This window comes from Chanodichthys erythropterus, chromosome 13, assembly GCF_024489055.1.
Source record: "Chanodichthys erythropterus isolate Z2021 chromosome 13, ASM2448905v1, whole genome shotgun sequence".
Classification (NCBI taxonomy): Eukaryota; Metazoa; Chordata; class Actinopteri; order Cypriniformes; family Xenocyprididae; genus Chanodichthys; species Chanodichthys erythropterus.
The window spans coordinates 43,272,842-43,292,680 of record NC_090233.1 but is presented as its reverse complement, the minus strand read 5'-3'; the positions used below and the strand labels follow the sequence as shown (position 1 = coordinate 43,292,680).

The following is a 19,839-nucleotide window of genomic DNA, read 5'->3' as shown; positions in this document are numbered from 1 at the left end:
GTCCACAGAAGCATAATCCTTAAAAGTGTCACCAAGGAATGGGTATTTTGAAAGTACAAATGACATTGACAAATATGAGACACACTTCAGCAGTTTGTTGAACAAAACTTTTAAAAAGGTGCTAGATATCTGCAAATAAATCCTAAAGCTTCTGTATACTAGCTGACACACTATCAATCACTTCCTCCCGAAAGCTTATCACTATTCATTGTCCATTCCATCTACAAAAATCAATGTACTTCTATCAACCCCATCTGGAGAGAACCATTCTTCAAACAACATTTACTGTGAAGTGGCACTCATCCTGTACACACTGCACTGTTAGCCTATGTTGCTCAGAGACATATCACAGAGCCAACCCACAAATTGACAGCAAAAAAAAAAAAAAAAAAAAAAAAATATATATATATATTTCTTATTTCAGATTTCTTCAAATTCAAATTATTATATGTCAGACTAATTTTTTACCTATTCAGAAGTGTGCTATAAGTTTATAATTGGCCTCACTCACATGTCTCTGTGTATAGTGAGTCAGATTTCTACTTTAATGGTCAGATGCTGGTGGTATATGGCATAATTAGGCACAAACCTAAGGCAATCAATAAAAGATACCAAAGACATTGGCACTGATGACTTAATAAATAAATAAATAAATAAATACGGTAAAAGCTGGAAGTAAGAAAATACATGTTTTGTGTTGGTGGGAGAAAATGCTCAGCCAATGTACTATACAATACATATTTAACTCTTTCCCCACCAGTTGCCAGGCAGCGCCAGCATTTTTGACAATGACCCCCAGAATATTTTGTTGTACAGATATCTGAACATGCAATATATCAAAAGGAAGAACAGAACATCTGCTTTTAAACAACAACAACAAAACATTTTCTGTTTCTTCACCTGTGTTTTGATCTGGATATTCTGCACTATTTCAGAAGATGCTTAAAGGGTTAGTTCACCCAAAAATGAAAATTCTGTCATTTATTACTTACCCTCATGCCGTTTCACACCCTTAAGACCTTCGTTCATCTTCAGAACACAAATTAAGATATTTTAGTTAAAATCCGGTGGCTCAGTGAGGCCTCCATAGGAAGCAGTGTAATTTCCTCTCTCAAGATCCATAAAGGTACTAAAAACATATTTAAATCAGTTCATGTGAGCACAGTGGTTCAATATTAATATTATAAAGCGACGAGAATATTTTTGGAGCGCCAAAAATAACAAAATAACGACTTGTTTAGTGATGGCCAAGTGAATCAGTGTGTCGAATCATGATTCAGATCGCGTTTCAAACTGCCAACGGCTGAAATCACGTGACTTTGGTGCTCCGAACAGTAGATTTGACACACTGATTCACTGTGCTCCGATGCTTCCTGAAGCATTTTTTTTTAAATCGGCCATCACTAAATAAGCCGTTATTTTGTTATTTTTGGCGCTCCAAAAATATTCTAATCGCTTTATAATATTAATATTGAACCACTGTACTCACATGAACCGATTTAAATATGTTTTTAGTACCTTTATGGATCTTGAGAGAGGAAGTGTCCATTGCTTCCTATGGAGGCCTCACAGAGCCATCGGATTTCAAGTAAAATATCTTAATTTGTGTTCCGAAGATGAACGAAGGTCTTAAGGGTGTGAAACGGCATGAGGGTAAGTAATAAATGACAGAATTTTCATTTTTGGGTGAACTAACCCTTTAATAGCGTCCCCTACTATATAACAGTGATAACATGGATTGCCGAAAAATTCCATCAATGGCGGGGAAAGAGTTAAAGAGAATAATACTGATTCTGAAGGTGAGCCTAATCCTAAAATAGCATGACCATTAAATGCACAAGGACTGAAAATCTGCAGGTTCATTCTTGGCTGGCTGCTGTACAACCTCTGTGAGTCAGATTGCACAGGATTTTATCAATCAATCAATCAATCAATCAATCAATCAATCAATCAATCAATCAATCAATCAATCAACTGACCAACCAACCAACCAACCAACCAATCAATATCAGACTTGTCTATTTTAAGTGAGGCTAAAGATAATCTAGTGGCTGGATTAATATTATTAATAAAATAGCTTAGAAACTGAAAAGTTCTAGCATATTTCTTAGTAACTAAAACCCACAGCTTCACTTTTAGTAGAGAGACGCTGCCAGGTAGAATAATTCACACGCACACGATCGCTCTCTCACTAATGCATTCATATAAATGTAATCTTTACTGTGCTACTTTATCTGTATCTGGTTTAGAACAAGCAGAAATCTGTGCGAAATATAATGACCCATAGACAAAAGAACTGATAAAAATAAGCTGTTATAGATATACCCTTGTGGGTCATATGCTATAGCTGTGCACAAGGCGACACATGTTCGAGTCTCAGCTCGAGGTTCAGGCTTATTTTTTTTCATTAATGACGTCATCAGCAACTAGTTGATGTTGACTCGACTTTAATCACATAAATGTCGACTTTAAAAAATCTGAAGTCCTTTTACCCCCTTATTGCACACCATTTCATTATTGAGATCTTACTGAGAAAAACAATAATAATATTAATTTGTATTTGTATTGCTAATTAAGTTTTACCACACTAGTGCCGGTTCTAATATCCACAAAATTAAGTATACAACAGTGAAATAAGTTAATGCATAATGAAATTCAAACACTTACCACACACTCTCCACGCACACAGATGCTGTATGGGTCTTTATAAGAACATCTTGTGCCATCATGCACCAGCTGCTTCATGTAAACCACGTCACCTGTTTCTTTCGACTGGCAATAAAGGTGACATCTTTTGTTGGCTGACAATATAGAAAGACATGAAAAAAAAAAATTATTTAATAAGAAAGGCCACAAATTACATTCCATATATTGTTGTCTATTAAAGGTACAATTTGTGATTTTTTTTTCCGCTAGAGATCGCTAGAAGCCTATTCAAAACAAAGGCGTAGTTTGATGACGCCAAGTTTTAGAGCGGAAACTTGGGACAAAACTTGGAAACTTGAGGTCTCCATCTCAACGGACGGTGCAAAAGAATAGGGATTGGAGTCTGGAAGAACTCATGTTCATGGATGCGATTATAAACGTTACTGTAGTATGAAGCAGAGCAGGACCGAGTGTTGCGGGAGCTGAACAAGGAGCTGGAGCGATTGATCAACACACGCCTCACGAGCAGCGGGACTTTTATTATGACACAGTCACCGGCGCCGCTTCCGCTTTTCCGGTCATGAGTTTACGGGAGCTGTCATTGTCGACAGAACCAGCAGCAGATGGTAAACAGTAATTATGTTCCATAAATAAGTAACACAATCCACCATAAAACGTGCAAGAAGTAAATAAGGAACTGCTTGAAGCAAGTGGTTTGCTGGACGCTAGACACTACTTCCGCATTTGTCCACGGCACTGTTGTCATGTGGTTTCTACGTCAGTAAAGGCGGTAACAAAGGTAACTGACGTCATTGACAGGCGACTGCACTGCCCCGTGTCACTGTTTAGAATGGGGAATTTTCCATAGACTGTAAAAGAATTTTCTCATGATTTACAAGTAGTTGAAAACATTAGAGTTATTGTTTGTAATCAGCTGGACAAAATATATAACACTAGCCTAGTGGTTTTTGGATATTTTACTGCAAAAATTTTACATATTGTACCTTTAAGTTATAAATAAATAAATAAATAAAATTATAAATAAAAATAAATAAATAAAATATAAATAAAATGAAGTTATGAGAAAAGTCAATAATAATATTCAACCAATAAAACTGATAATCATGCATAATGAATAGTGCAATATAATATTCAAGCAAAATGAAAATGAAGGTACTCTTTCATGTCATGATCTTCACAAGCTTTGAACTGACTAATTATTCATGTGCACTCAAAATTACTTATGCTATTGTGAAAAAATAATTGGAAGCACAGGTCTGAAATCTTACAACCGATCAAACCCTTGAACTTATATAAAATACCTCTAGAATAACTCCCTAAAACATTAAACATATGTAAATTAGGTTTCACATTGCAACTGGCCGCTGGGTTCCATCCAAGTCAACAGAAAAAGAGCACAGTTTACATTTTAAAGAGATAGTTCACCCAAAATTCTGTCATTATTTACTCACCCTCATGCCATCATGTCAAGTCATACTGTACAGGTTTGGAACGAGGGTGAGTAAATGATGACAGAATTCAGCATATAGTCATGGAATGCAATGAAATTAATATAATGTCATATAGTGTCTGAATATTAACATGGTAATGTAGACAACATTAGGAAACCATGAGCACCTGATCAAGTTACTTAATAAATAATTATGAAGCATGCATTCACAGTAGTAGGATTCTGTGGGATTAATTGTACAGTTTAATAATGCGGACAAAACTTAATTAATATGCATGAGCAAAATCCTACTTCACCTTTCTATCAGGATTTGTAAATTCCAGCATACAGACCACAATAAAAATGTGAGGCAACTAATGCCCATCTCAGAAAACATATTTCATACTTTAAAATAAATGATTATTAAAAGTCATGGAAGTTTTATTCATCTTTTTTTTCATACATTTATATTCATTAATTCATATACTTTAATTATTCTTGAAAAGTTCATGGACTACTAATTTGTTAAGTGTTACATAAGGTTTGTATAATGAAAATATAATGAATGTATAATGAAAAACAATAAAAGTGTTAATCAGATGTTCATAAAGTGATATAGCGTTAAGGCTGCTGTTGTTTAGTTTGACAATATAGAACTTTAAAAGTCTACACTATCTGTGAAGGTGTCTTTAGTCACACATTAAGTGCATCTTATGTAGCCTCGTCCCTTTTCAGCATTGCGTTCATTGTCTTTTGACTTCCGGTTTGTATTTCAACAGCGATATTACATTTATGAATGAACTGCTCGTTTTAAAATCTTCCCGATCTACTGAAAATTTTATAAAGATGGTGGTGCGCTTGTTTCTCTGGTAAGTAAGGTCTATACAGTAACTCTTAATTTTTTTTTTTTTTTTTTTGACTGCTTGTGCATATATATATGTTGTATATACAACGGTTAGTTCTGGTCATCAAATTTGATGAGAGGCCTTCCAGGAGTCCAAAATATCACCAGTATCAGCACTGGGACTGTTCACCACTTGTGGCAGAATTTCTCTCCGTGAGCGGCAAATGAGAAAAACCCACTATAATTCTACTGTTGCCGTGTCACTAAATGTAGTTTTAAAAGGCAAATTCACACTACGCCGACAGATGCCAACCAACGCAAACAATCACAAGATACAGTACGTAATTTCTCAGACATTCCACAACCCGACAAGCAATGTTTCAGCATGTTCAGTCGTCAAAAACAAGTTCCGACGGATGAGCACAGAGGGGTAACACACTCATCTGACAAAACACGACTATGTCTGTTGCCATCTGTCTGTGCAATGTGAATTGGCCTTAAGAGCTTTTCAGGCGAGATTGTAGTAATTTAAACCTCAGATCGGCAGTTTATTTAAAAAGATGGAGCATATCTGAGATTGAGTTGTGAAGCCCGGCAAGATCTTCTGACATTTGAAATATAAAGTGTTTTGGGTAGAGTATAACTTGATATTCTTATTTAACTCCAGAGCAGGTTATGTTCCAGGTTTAGTTCACTACAGGTACATGCCTCTCAGACTCAAAGGTATTTGGCGCATGGCTCTATACAGATCTGCATTGCACTCCAGCTCATGTGATATTGCATACATATTAGTGCTGGGTATTGACACAAATTTCATGATTCGATTTGATTTCTATTCACGCTTGCAATTCGAATCGATTCAATTCAATTCTGATTATTTTGGATGTAGTATATCAGTTATAGTACATGGCAAATTTTCTAGAGGAAAAAACTAATGCTTTAAGCTATACATGGGAGTCAGTTGGTACTACATTACTATAATATTGAAGGTTACAATGAACTTATTTATATACAAACACTTAAATTACACTCAATGTTTTTTTTTATAATAAATAAAGTTTAGAATTACATAATCATATTTCTACTCCAATTTGTTTTTGTTTTTTAAATAAACATTTAAATTGTGGCTGTCATAACTGATTTATTCAAACATGCATTAAATATCGAGGAACATTAAAAATTATAATGAATATGTAACAGTGCATTTATTTATTAGAATGCTGCTCTCTAGAGTTCATTAGCTGACTAATGAGTTCATGGCCACTGAATATAGTTTTTCTGAGGTAAATGTGACATAACGTGACATTGTTTTCAAGCTGTTTTATTGCCGTCTTTCCGAGGTTGAAACACTGATTGAGTGATTACACGAGACATGATATGGATTTCGGTAAGTTGTATCGTATCTTTTAACATACCTTCAGATGTTTATTCATGTTTATTTTGTGCTGTAACTGGTATCAAAGCGGAGGAGAGGATGTTCATATGCGCTCCGTGCTGCTGCTTCTCTTTAACTGAGGCGCTAATCTGAGACTTTGCTTCATATCAAAAGTAACAAAGCACAAAGATTATTGCGATTTATTGGTAAGAGGCACGCTACATGTTCTGTTCATTCATCAACTTAAAACAGTCTAGACTAATCGATTCTTGGGATTTCGGTCAACCGAATCAATATTGGTTTGTAAAAACGAGAATGGATTAAAATCGAGAAATCAATATTTTTTACCCAGCCCTAATACGTAAAGCTGTATTGTGACTGCAACTTTTTTTACAACATTGCAGTAAAAAAAAAAAAAAAACGTACCTCACCTGTCCCTACATTTTTTACTTTGTCCCTAAAAATGTATTTGAACCAAATGTGCTGCTGAAATAAAGGTAAGCATAGATGGCATATAGACCAAATCCCCCAAACACAATATCTACGTTATAATTCAAGCTCAAAGATGTGTTTTTTTAAGTTGAATGACTAACAGTGACATTTCTCACTGGCTTTAGTGTTGAACAATGTGACATTTTGTGGGTTACAGAGATAAATGGCAATGGGCACAAATGAAGCGACTGCAGTAAGTGCAAAGTTTGACAAAAGGCTTTAAAAAGACACTTTGTCACCTCATGTGTTTGGGCACTCTAAAGGCCTGGACAGCTACTTGAGCCGTACACACAGAGTAAATGGGTAAAGTTGTGATTCATCTTGTACTTGTTAATTATCGCCTTAAAGACATTTTAAAAATTCCTATGGAAAAAAATGCTTACAGAACGAGGGTGCTGAAAAAGTTGTCATGCATTTTTGCACTATTCCAGTGCTCTTGGAATGTAATCCAAGATCAAATCAAACTCGACAACCCAGAACTAACTATTATATAAACATATTTCCCCAAGTTACACTACCCTAAAATCTGACGAACTCACCGTCTGGATGTTCGTAGGGAAGCCAGTGATGTTTAGTGTTCTGGTATTCAAAGTGGGAGTTGCGATGTTGACATTGCTGAGCTCTGAAGTCCTCGAAGTGTTTGGGGCAATCATCAATGTTACACAGCTGGTACTCATAGTTCACCCCTGGACAGTCCTGTCCTCCATTAGATGGACTAACAGATAAAAGATAATAATCAAAGTCAATAAAGCACTTTAAACATATAAATATGTGGTTTAAAAAGCAGTCAATAACCAAAGTTAATCTAAACAAAGTTCAAATGAAGTTGGCACAAACTGATATCAGAAAAACATCTATCCCTTCTTTCACCAAATAAAATATTTAGATCCAGATTAAAAAAAGCTAAGCAATGTTTGGATGGAATGGCAACCGATGCAAAATATAGATTAAATTTTAAACTCTGCAGCTTTCATCACAAGCCTCACTTTGAATTTTCATTCATGCATGTTTTCTATAAGTGCGAGCATCTGTTCAACTCAAATATTGTTTAACAGGTCCTTAACAAACACTCCATAAAACTAGCACACTAATGTGCTGGCATTAAAGAAAGCTAAATAAATTCCTAGTTATCTTGCTTCTTTCATTCTCAAAGCATGCATGCTAATTGACAAGCATCCACTTGTTTTCCTGGTGCAAAAGAAGACCCCTTCTTCAAAAAGACAATTACACTTAGACAGCAAAGACTGCAGCCCCATCTGTTTCTCAATAAAAGAGATTTGGGCATGTAAACAGGTAATCAGATCATTTCAAGCTTTCATAAAATCTCTATCACTATGAGAAAAATTAGCAGGCCCAATGCAGAGTTATATTTGATATGGTTTCAAATATTAGTTATTGAGATAATACTGAGATAAAGGGCAAACTAACCTTACTGAAGAATGCAAAGGCTGTGATTGACCTTTCATCTCATTGGATAGGATCAATCATGTTAACCCCTGCTGCCTGCTTTATTTCTAGACAGATCATTCTTTTCATGATTTCTAAGTAACTGCAGCCATCAATATAAGTGAATCTGGTTATGGAAAGTACACTAGGGTGACTTTCATTAGCAATCCTGACTGAGAGTACAGTAGATAACATACACAGGGTTGTTGCACTGGCGAGTTCTGAAGCGGACGCCCGTCCCGCAGGAGCGAGAGCATGAGCCGTACTTGCTCCAGACACCCCAGGCTCCATCTTGCTTCACTTGGTTGGCATTCTTCCACATGCAGTGACCTTTGTAACACCACTATGAGGGGAAGGAGTGAGACAGAATCACAAAACTGGACAAAACAGGCACAGCAAAGAATGGACATATGAAATTACCTTCCCAGGTGCACATTCAGTCCCGTCCAATGGTGGCCCTTTTTTGGTCTTGCAGAAGTAAGGGTTATCTGGATGACTGCACCACAGCTGTTTGCATGGATCAAATGTGCGAAACTGAAGAGAGAGAAAAGTGGCTGTGGTTGGATGCTTGGCATTTTATGAGAGAGAATTAAATGGCAAGACATATTTAAAAGAATTTAAAACTTTTTTGGCTCAGCTACAATTCCACCAGAGATAAGCCCTGACAATCCTTTTCCTCTTTGGAATGTGCTCAAGCTCAGATTCAATATACATATATATATATATATATATATATATATATATATATATATATATATATATATATTTTTTTTTTTTTTTTTTTTTTTTAAGGGAGAGTGAATTTTCCCTCTTGAGGCTGCCAGTGCCACTCTGGAGCTGGTGTTACTGCTAGACACAAAGGAAATGAATTTGAGAACATAAAAGAGAATAAAGACTTTTTTTTTACTTGAGTTTTCTGTTTACTGCAAAAGACACAATCTGAGTCTAGTGAGATTACAAAAGAAAAAGAGTGCATATTTTCAGCACGAAGGAAGGAATAAGTATATATCTATATTTCACTTAATGGGAAGTGGAGAGCGAAATTTATCCATCAGTTATTGGGCACAATTTTGCACACAATAAATAAAAAGGATTTGAGTTTATGAGTATTTTATTTATCTTTTATTTATCTTCTGTCATAATTAACTCACCCTCATGCCCCAAACCAGTTTCTTTCTTCAGTGAAACACAAAAGAAGATATTTTGAAAAAATTTGTTAAGAAAACCATTTTAATTCCCATGAATTTCCATTGTATTTTATGTCCATACAATAGAAGTCAATGGCAACCGAAACAGTTTACTGTAACAACATTCTCTAAAATATCGCAGAAGAAAAAGTTGCACAGGTTTGGAATGACATGAGAGTGAATTTTCATTTTTTGGTTCCACTATCCCTTTAATTCACCTCAGCTGTGGTTTCTTACGCATTTGTTTGTGGGTTTAAAGCACATGAGATGAAAACTTTACAATGCGATTTTCATGACTATTGGTCACAATCAAACATATTACATTTATTTTCAAATGAAACAGGGTAACAGTCATTTATCACTAATTTTAGGAGGTATGATTATGACAAATGTGAATATGTACACAACTAAAGTAAAGATAATTTTAGGAATGACAATGTTGTCCACTGGAGGCTGAAACACAGCTGGATTTCTGTTCACTACTTTTTCTTTTGATTAAACACAGCAGGAGAAAGTGGCATATGCATTACAATGTGAATTTTTTTTTTTTTTTTTGAAAGAAAATACACAGAAATGTAAACAAATAATTAAAATGCTAGTCTGGAACACAAGACTGGGAGAGGAAACTAACGGATGACAACTGAAATGTAAGGTTCATCTCTAAGATCTTTCCTTTACTAATACAGCACTGCATATTTGCAATGCCATGTGGACTAGGAAGGTTCAGAGATATAGTTAATAAATGGACAGATGAGCCCAAGGGAGAAGCGGCACTATGTTGAAGGCATGGATGGGAAGGACTGTTTCTGTAAAATGAACTTCCATTTAAAGCCTCTAACAAGTCCCTTGGCAAGCAGCTGGACTAAAGGATATCAGCTGTCTGCTCTGTCACTGGTTTAGTGCTTTATTTTACCAATAGGTGAAACCAATTTGGATTTACTATTTTTTTTTTTTTCATGTTATTGAAGTTCACATGAAATGACAATTCACACTGTCTATATTCTAAAAGTTATTGGCCTTGTTGTCTGTTCTCCAAGCAATCCTTTTGTCCAATTATACCTCACCCATTTCTTATAACCAACGCCAGCTCGTATTCATGATTTCAATACATATAAATTAAAGGAATAGTTCACACAAAAATGAAAATTCTAATTCTAATTATTCACCTTCATGTTGATCATAACCCAGACTGTATGTCTTTCTTTCTTCTATGGCTATCATATGGTTTTAAAAGACTTGTAACATAGCTTTTATGATTTTATAGCTTTTCATGATAATATTAGGGTTATTTTTTACACCCTTTTCAAGCTTCAAGGCCTCAGCATCAGTGTTGGGGGTAACACATTACAAGTAACTTGAGTTCTAGACTAATTGTGAATTTTTCGGTTACGTATGTAACCTTAGTTCCCTGAATAGAGAATGAGACGCTGCGTCAAATGCTTTGGGAATGCCTCTGCATGATTGCATCGTGAAGCACCTATGAAATCAGTCCAATAGAGTGACGGAATGTCATAGGCGGGTGAAGTCACTGACCAGGAACCTATAAAGCCTACCCGAAAACACATTCATTCAGCTTCTGAAACCTGAAGCAAGGCGCTTACGGGCATGCTGGGAGTATGGCAGGGTGATGCAGCATCTCCTTCCCTATTTAGGAAACTAAGGTTACATATGAAGAGTTTATTTGCAAAAACAGATAACTCCATTTTTATGAATTCTCACAAATCATGTTTTTTTTTTATTGTGCATTCCAAGTAATAACAATCAAACTGCAGTTGGGCTGTTTTGATTAAGTAATGATAACTCTAAAAAATACAGGTAAATTAAAAAATTAAAATTCATTGAAAGTATGTTTTATATATATATTAAAAGTTTGTTTTTTAGCAAAAGCAGATAACTCCAACAGTCGTTTTTTTTTTGGCAAAAGCAGATAACTCCACATTTCATGTTTCATAGTTAAACAAAACCCAAGTAATTGCATTTAAAACACTCTCAAACACACATGTACACACAAGCGCATACACCCACCCACCCACCCACGCGCACACACACACACACACACAGATCGGCACACACATACACACACACACACACGCACGCTCTCTCTCTCGCTCTCTCTCTCTCAAACACACACACACAGATCGGCACACAAGTACACACACACGCACTCATCCACACACGCACGTGCGCGCACGCGCACACACAAGCAAAAGGACAACCAATTTTTCAGCATGTAAGTCGTGTATGGTGTACAAGGACTTACAGGAGTCGAAATCATAAATCCTTGATCACTTTTAGTGAGCTTTGATAAAACTTCCCTCAGCTAGCGCGTCTTTTTGAAGTGACTAGAAGCCTTGTCACCTGACCTGAATACTGCGCGCTGATTCGCTAAAACGGACTTATCGGTTTCTGTCTGTACACAAACAAGGGCGCTTGTCGGCTTCTGCTGTAAAACGTGAACTTGCGATGCCTGAAAGTGAGCAAAACCGGCTTTTCTGACAAAATGGATTTAGGGTACAGAACGTGCTATATATGGAGAATAATGCACAGCACTTTTTAAAAAAATGGCGTTTATCTGTTTTTGCAAATGAACTCTTCATATGTAACCGAGATTTTCCCTGAATAGGGAAGGAGACGCTGCGTCAAACGCTTTGAGAACGACAATGCCCACGTTGCTATATGAGCAAGTGACCATCCGTGTGAAGTCAGAGTGCACACTAAGCTGACAGCACCTGCGCCCCTGGAGTGGAGCCGAGGTCCAGCTCATAGAACCTCACGAAGGTATGCGGCGCGGACCAGCCTGCCGCATCACAAACTTCTTGAAAAGATGGCCTCAACCACCCACTTGCTCATTCTCTGATTAGATGCAGGGTAACCTTTTCTAGGTGACCCAAAACAGACAAACAACTGATTAGATTTTCTCCACAGGGCAGCTCTGTGGATATAGGCATCTAATGCCCTGACAGGGCACAGCAGATTCAGCTTCTCCTGGTCTAATGTCCGGAAAGGAGGAGGACAGAAGGCATGCCGAACAATGGGCCTCACAGTATTAGTGAGGACCTTAGGAATATAACAAGATGCAAGAAGGATGCAAGAAGGCTTTAACCATGCTGGGCGCAAATTCCAAGCACGAGGGAGATACCGAAAGGGCTTGAATGTCTCCAATCCTCTTGAGAGACAAGATAACAAGCAGAAACACAGTTTTAAGTGTGAGAAACTTCTCAGGGACTTTTTCGATAGGCTCGAAGGGGGCCAGAGAAAGGCCTTGTAGTACAATGGCCAAATCACAAGCCGGTACCCTCGTGCAAATCGCAGGTCTAAGTCTCAAAGAACCATGAAGGAAACAAGTTATAAGTGGGTGTCTCCCTAAAGATACAACACTCAAAGGAGTGTAGTAAGCAGCTAAGGCCGCCATGTACACCTTTATTGTGGAGGGGGATAGCCCTGTGGAAATCCTTTCCTGCAGGAACTCCAGCACCACGCCAACAGGGCAGTTAACTGGGTCCCACTGGTGATTTTCACACCAGGAAGTGAATAATTTCCACTTCAAGGCATAGAGTTTCCTCATGGATGGAGCTCTGGATTGGAGGATTGTCTCAACAACCTCAGTTGAGAGACATGAACTCATGAGCTGGGCCCCCTCAGAGGCCAAGCCCATAGTTTCACAATTCCGGGCGTGGGTGAAAGATCGACCCTCTCACCTGGGAGAGAAGGTCCTTCCTGATTGGAATCTCCATTGGAGAGCCGTCTAGCAAGCATATCAGGTCTGATAACCATACTCGGGCCAGTCAAAATGGGGCTACTAACAACAGACGGACCCTGTCCTGGCTAACTTTCTCCAGAACTCTCGGGAGCAGAGCAAACGGGGAAAATGAGTACAGACGAAGCTTTGGCCACGGCTTCACCCCCAAAAGCAAACCTCAGGAACTTCCTGTGTTGTGGGAGGATGGATACATGGAAGTATGCATCTTTTTGTGTTTGACAATGAGCATCTTGAACTTGAGCTTTGCTACTGTTCGATTTAGCTGACGTAGATCTAAAATCGGACGCAACCCCCCATCTTTTTTTGGAACAATGAAGTATAAATGTAAAATCCTGACTCCCTGCTGGGAGGAGGGACCCTTTCTATAGTCTCCTTTCGCAGCAGAGTCTCTATTTCCTATGCCAACACCAGAGCCTGCTCGGGGCCCACCACTGTGGGCAGAACCCCACTGAATCGGGGTGGCTGTGTTCTGAACTGAATAGCATACCCCTTTTCTATCGTGTGCAGGACCTACATTTCACAGACATTTCCATTCTGTTAGAAAATCTACTGAGGGAACCAGCCTCTCTCGAGGCTGGCCAGCACAGTGCCCTGAAGTGTCGCACCGGCAGGGAACAACTGGCTTGGCTGCACCAGAGAGCGCGAGTCACCCGAGGGAACTAAGGGGAACTAATGCACCCCGGCATTGCAGCGGGGTTAGCAGAGCACCCCCCTGAGGGCACCGAAGGCAGACGGGCACTGTGTAATGAGGTGAACGCCATCTGGGTCAGGATCCTGACGCAAGAGAGCCCTCTTAGCAGCAATGATGGTCCTCCAATCTGTCTTTGCCTTCGAGGACTTCGCCTGTGAGCGTTGCCCCACCTCCCAGCTCCTCGCAGGGGGAGTATGGGTAGCAACGCTCTTCTTCTGGTGTTGTCTGTGCGAGGAGCTCGTACTTGGCTTAGGCTGGTCCTGCCGAGCAGCCGCAGATACTTGGGTTTGACGGGGAAGAAACTGCTGCAGTGCTGTAGCCTGTTTCTTTGATTCCAGGAACCTCTCGGTGACGGATGTAATGGCATCACTGAAGAGGCCAGAAGGATTAAGTGGGGCATCCAAAAGAAACGTCCTATCTTCATCTTTGATATCTGTCAGATTTAACCAAAGATGCCTCTCTATGGCCACCAGGGCTGTAATAGATCAGCTGATGGATTTGGCCATCTCTTTGGTGGCACGGAGAGCTAGGTCAGCTGACTGATGTAACTCCTGGATAAGATCTGCCCCCACTTCTTCACTTTCCCCCAAGTCTCCAAACAGGTCAGCTTGGTACGCTTGCAATATGGACATCGTATGCAAGCATGCTGCTGCTTGACCTGCAGCGGAGTACACTTTGCCCACCAGCGCCGATGTAGCTTTTAGGGGCTTGGTGGGCAATGTCGGGGCTTTATGGGATAATGCCGCTTGGGGGGAGAGATGGCTCGTGAGCGTCTCTTCCATCTTTGGCATCGCCCCATAACAGTGTCTCCTCATATTCACCACATTACTGTAGGTAGAAGTTTGACATGGTAGGAGACCTTCCTGACTCCGAATTGATACATTGGATGCAGCAGGTGAAGGCTAATATATATATATATATATATCATACAGACAACAATAAATAGGACAGACAAGTTCACACGTAGCGCTTGCTGAAGACACAGAAGCTGAATGAATGTGTTTTTGGGTAGGCTTTATAGGTTCCTGGTCAGTGACGTCATCCGCCTATGACGTTCCATCACTCTATTGGACTGATTTCATATGTGCTTCACGACGCAATCACGCAGAGGCGTTCCCAAAGTATTTGACACAGCGCGAGTTCCCTTGAAAGGGAACATGCATTAACTCATCTCACGTGCACGAAAACATTGAAAAACAGTGAAGTGAAATGTTACACAAACCTGTAATAAGGAACTATATTAAATTACACAAATATACTTTATGTATTTAATTTCATTTTATTAACCAATGTCTTTGCTGCTGACCAATTCAATGATCTAATTCAGCCATACTAATAAGCAAATATTACTTTATATTAGATTTAGAAATAAGAGTGTTGAACTTTCTTCTCCTGTATCCTATTCTTCTTTAATCCAGAATGGTAGCACAAATGAAAGGTTTGTTTGAGCTGCGCCCTCTACTGTACAGGCTTAAATATGCATTTCTTTCAGCCTGAGACTTATTAATTTCACTTTTGGTATGAAAGGGCCTTAACATTTGCCAAAAATAGAACTTATTTTGTTGTTATGAAAAAGCAAACAAGCAGGCCCAGCGCAGGTGAGAAAAAGTAACAAAAAAGTAATGTAGCGCATTACTTTTCATAGAAAGTAACAAAGTAAATCAATTAGTTACTTTTAAAAGTAACTTTCCCCAACACTGGTCAGCATTCACTGTAATTGCACATAAAACAAAATCAGAACAAACTTCAGAATTTTCATTCAGAATGTTCTTTTTTTTTTTCCTTTTGTGTTCCACGGAAAGAAAGTCATATGGGTTTGAAACAATAGGAAGGTGAAAAAATAAGATTTCATGCATGTGCCAAATGTAGCTCCTTGCAAGTTTATAACAGATATGCTTATTAAACATTCAATATAATTACACGGTGGAATAAAAGAGGAAAAGCTTTGCTGCAAAATGTCCTTTTTTGTACCAAAAACTCCTCAGAGGGCTAATTAAAATGTCACACAGCAGACGGGAGAAGCAACAAACAGTTCCTAAAAAATATTTTGTTTACAAGTTCATTACAATCTAATGGTTTCTATTGACACTGACAATGGGGCCACAGAGAACCAATTGTTTAAAGCATGATTAGTGGATCATATAACATTTCATGAAGAGTTTTTTCGGGCTATGGTGTACAGCTGGGAACAGATTGTTTAGGCATGGCAGAGGGCTGGGAGGAAGGATCACAGCATGTTGCTCTTGTTTACTAGTGTTACAGCCTTTGATGGCAGAATACCAAACATCTTGCCATCTGCTGGTTCTCAGTGTCAGGCCATAAACCAGGTGTGAGGCTCTTTTGCCTGACACTGTACCCGTGATTGGGACTTTGCAGCACCTATTCATTTCACACTTGAAAGCGTTTAAAACCGAGGGTTTTTGGAGGTTAAGAGAACATTAAAAAAAAAAAAAGAGTAATTCAAAGGCCAGAAACCAATACTGAATTATTATGCATGTCTTTCTTTATATGTTCTTAAGTGAAACTTGGCTTAGAAATATATAAAAATAATTGAAGCACTTCCAGCTAAAAGACGTTGGACACAGACCTCAATGAGCATTCGTTAAAATACAAAATATTTAGAAGATTGGGTTTTAGTCCTTGGCTTAATGACTGACATTTATCAGATCTGTCAAGGGAGAATACAGCCTCCAGCTACACTCACTGAAGTACAGATTTTGTATCCTACTCCAAAATCGAAGCGACACTGCTCATCCATGGAGTAATTGATGCCGGGAAGTTCAGGGAGCTGCGGCCAATCATGTTTGAAGGGGTCATCCAGCAGGCAGTCATATGAACTGTGAAAAACAAACAAAGTTGCAGCAGCTGTTTGAGTAAACCCAATAAAGGTGTTTAATGAATGGCCCTTTAAACTTTGGAAGCCACTTTTAAAGTCGGTAGCAAACGTTAAGCCTAAATTGGACAGTATGATGTAAAGAAAATGAGACTCATACATTCTAGATGAATCTTGTGATTCATATAATTGAAGCGGAACTCATTTTGAACCCTCAAGGAAAGAACTGAATCAATCACATTTCCTATAATCCATTCAGTAGATAATTTACAATACATTTTCAAAATCATGAACTGCTGAGTGAGGCCAGGTCATGCTGAGAAAGTACTTTCAAACTTTAAAACCACAAAGAGATTCTGAACTTCAAAAGCTCTTTAGAGGTTTCCTTCTACCACTTCTACCACTGACTAATAACTTAGGCCAATGATGAGCTCCTCAAGGATTTTCAGTAAAAGTAAAGACTTTTATTATCAGAAATAAATCTGTGTCTGCTCTTAATCATCAGCATTTCTTCATGAGCACTATTCAGGTTAAAGGTGATGTGAGAGCTGAGAGTAAAATGCAGGCCCCATGCAGGCCCCATTTGCTTCTGAAAACGAGTTGATTTTCTTGGTGTGAAAGGAAAAGTCATTAATTCGACCCTACTCAAAAGCTACCGAGAATAGTGACCACTTCAAACTCAATAGACAATGGTGAAAAGGCTTTTCCTTTCATAGAGAGCTACTCAGTATCTCATTTGTATTGGCTGCAGTAGTTGCCAAGAATCATAGGTAATTTATATCCCATCAGTCCTTGGCCATGATGGGATTAACCCTGAACATGGAGCAATATATAAATTCAAAAATCCTTAAGTGGCACTAAATCTTCTGTACTGAGTGAATCAATGAGGGCTCAAATGAATACATGACCTCAAATTGAGAGGTTTATTACAGAAATCCAGCCCAGAGCCTATAGCCCAGATCAGTGATGCGCGGGTCAATGTATAAACAACCCGCACCCGACCGACGTTTTCAACTAACCCGCCCGCAACTCGGACCGCAAAAAAAAAAGAAGAAAATATTGTACCCAACCCGCTTCCTGACCCGCATTTTTTTAAAAGCAGTAAATGCTCATTGTAGCGTCATTGGGCCATAGACGTAAGAACCCCCCATCAGCCTCCGTGGCCAATAATATCCGGCCTGTGGAGGAGAGAAATATTTCAGGACCTGACGTGGTGCCCTCAGAGGTGCAGCGGCGAGAGCAGGCAGTTCTTGAGGCGGCCCATCATTTTCCATTTCAGCTGTCAAATGCATATTATTGATGAATGCGATGTTTATGTTTCGACCCTGCTTAAAGAATTAGCCTAATCAGCAGGTCAACTGAGAGAAGGCCCACTTTTGGAAAAGTGTGAAAGCCCTTAGGAGCACAAACCGTTCTTTTTCTGAATGTTGTAGTGTTATGTAATAAAGGCTTGATTTATTCATTTATTTCGTTTCATTTTCTTAACAATTAAGATGCTGCATGTGTTTATCCAGTCTAATCGAAGTGCGCGTCTCTCCCCCGACTTTCCCAACAAAAATCCCGCCCCCTCTTAGAAAATACATAAAACTGACATTACTGAGCTATATGCGTTTAAAAGTAACGAAGCCTATTAAAATTGTACAATTTCATTGCTCAGTTCAACGTGTTGGGAAATCGGGCATTTTGTCCCGCGTCAGCATTTATTCAAAAGTTAATAACGCTCAACATTCAAAAGGTAAATAAGGATTTCTCACTTGTATTAGTAGGCTTGGCTATTTCGCCACGTGAATGCCCAATTGAAGCTCTCACAAGCACAAAATGCAGGGATAGAATATGTTAATAAAGTATTTATTAACGCATTTTAGACGAACAAAAACAGGTAGGCTAAGCCAAAGACTGAGGCTACAATAACCATAAATAAATGTTCACAAATACCCATGAAAGTAAAACTGAAACCTTTATTAAGTAAAACTGAAAATTACAAAGGTTTAATTGGCATCTTTATTTCAAACGACCCGACCGACCGCGACCCGAATATCATTAAAAATATTTTTGGATGACTCGTAACCGCGGGTGACCGCGGATGACCGCAGGCACCCGCTCATTTTGGATCAACCCGCGCATCACTGGCCCAGATCATATTGTAACAGGTCTCAGATGAGAGCAGTTTGCTGTTGGATCACATCATCTCATTAATTACTGTTTTTTTTTTTTTTTTTCTTGCTTTTTTTTTCATTGACAATTATCTAAAGAATTACTTTAAAGTGTAGCCTACCGGGTGCAGAACAAGCCTGTGAAACAAACCGTGAAAAGCCGAATGTGTTTTTTTTTTCTTTCAGTATCCATGCAAATTAAACAGCCATCTTTTCTGATATGCTGTATTATTTCTAAATTACTTCAAAGGAGGTTCAGATTCAAAACAGACATTAAAAAAGAGCTCAAACTCATTTGTAAAGTGCTTCTATAAAAACAAAACCATTGCATGAGGTGACTAGTTAATCTGCTGCTTGGAGGAATGGAGCAAACACCATCATCATCATGGCTAAAGCATCAATTACAGGTTGGTTTAGAGTTAAGCCCTGTTTGTCATGTTGTCTGTAAACTATCGATATTACGGCAATCTACTGACCAGTTAAATTAAAGCCCTTTGATCTCGCACTTCTTCTCTCTCGCACCAAATGACCTATTGCTGACTCTAATTCAGGTAAACAAACAGTCAGCTGAACTTGAGGTGAAACCAAACAAAGCACAGCTCCAATTAAAACACAGGTTAATATTTATGCTATATAACCCATAAGAAATATTTATCATAGGCATACCTGTGAAAAGACACATTTCCATTTAAAATATGTTCAAGGTCTTTCAGTTTGTATGAGACGAGAGAAGTGGGAACTCACTGAATATATCTCTTCAGCTCTTGGCCACTGCACATCGACCAGTGGTAGCGATGGAAGGCTGCTTGCACCAGAGGGGCCATGACACTTCCCATGGCTGTTTCATCACCGCAGCGGTTGCCCTGACCATCATGCTCCATTCCAAGTCTACAGATAAGCCATGATTATGGTAAACAGGAACATTTGAGTGCAGCAATGGCCAGAAGTAACATTTTCTACCC

The 19,839-nt window shown here is 38.7% G+C and overlaps 1 protein-coding gene across 1 annotated transcript in view; it reads right to left on the bottom strand.

The window, feature by feature from the left end:
• The window catches only part of adamts3 (ADAM metallopeptidase with thrombospondin type 1 motif, 3), a 118,202-nt gene that overhangs the window by 51,683 nt on the left and 46,680 nt on the right, over positions 1-19,839 (bottom strand). Inside the window, exons 9-14 of the mRNA XM_067406536.1 lie at positions 19,622-19,765; positions 16,596-16,728; positions 8,674-8,787; positions 8,451-8,596; positions 7,347-7,522; positions 2,668-2,801 (exon numbers count right to left, since the gene is read on the bottom strand). Coding sequence (XP_067262637.1) covers positions 2,668-2,801; positions 7,347-7,522; positions 8,451-8,596; positions 8,674-8,787; positions 16,596-16,728; positions 19,622-19,765 — 847 coding nt within the window. The remainder of the gene's footprint in view (positions 1-2,667; positions 2,802-7,346; positions 7,523-8,450; positions 8,597-8,673; positions 8,788-16,595; positions 16,729-19,621; positions 19,766-19,839) is intronic.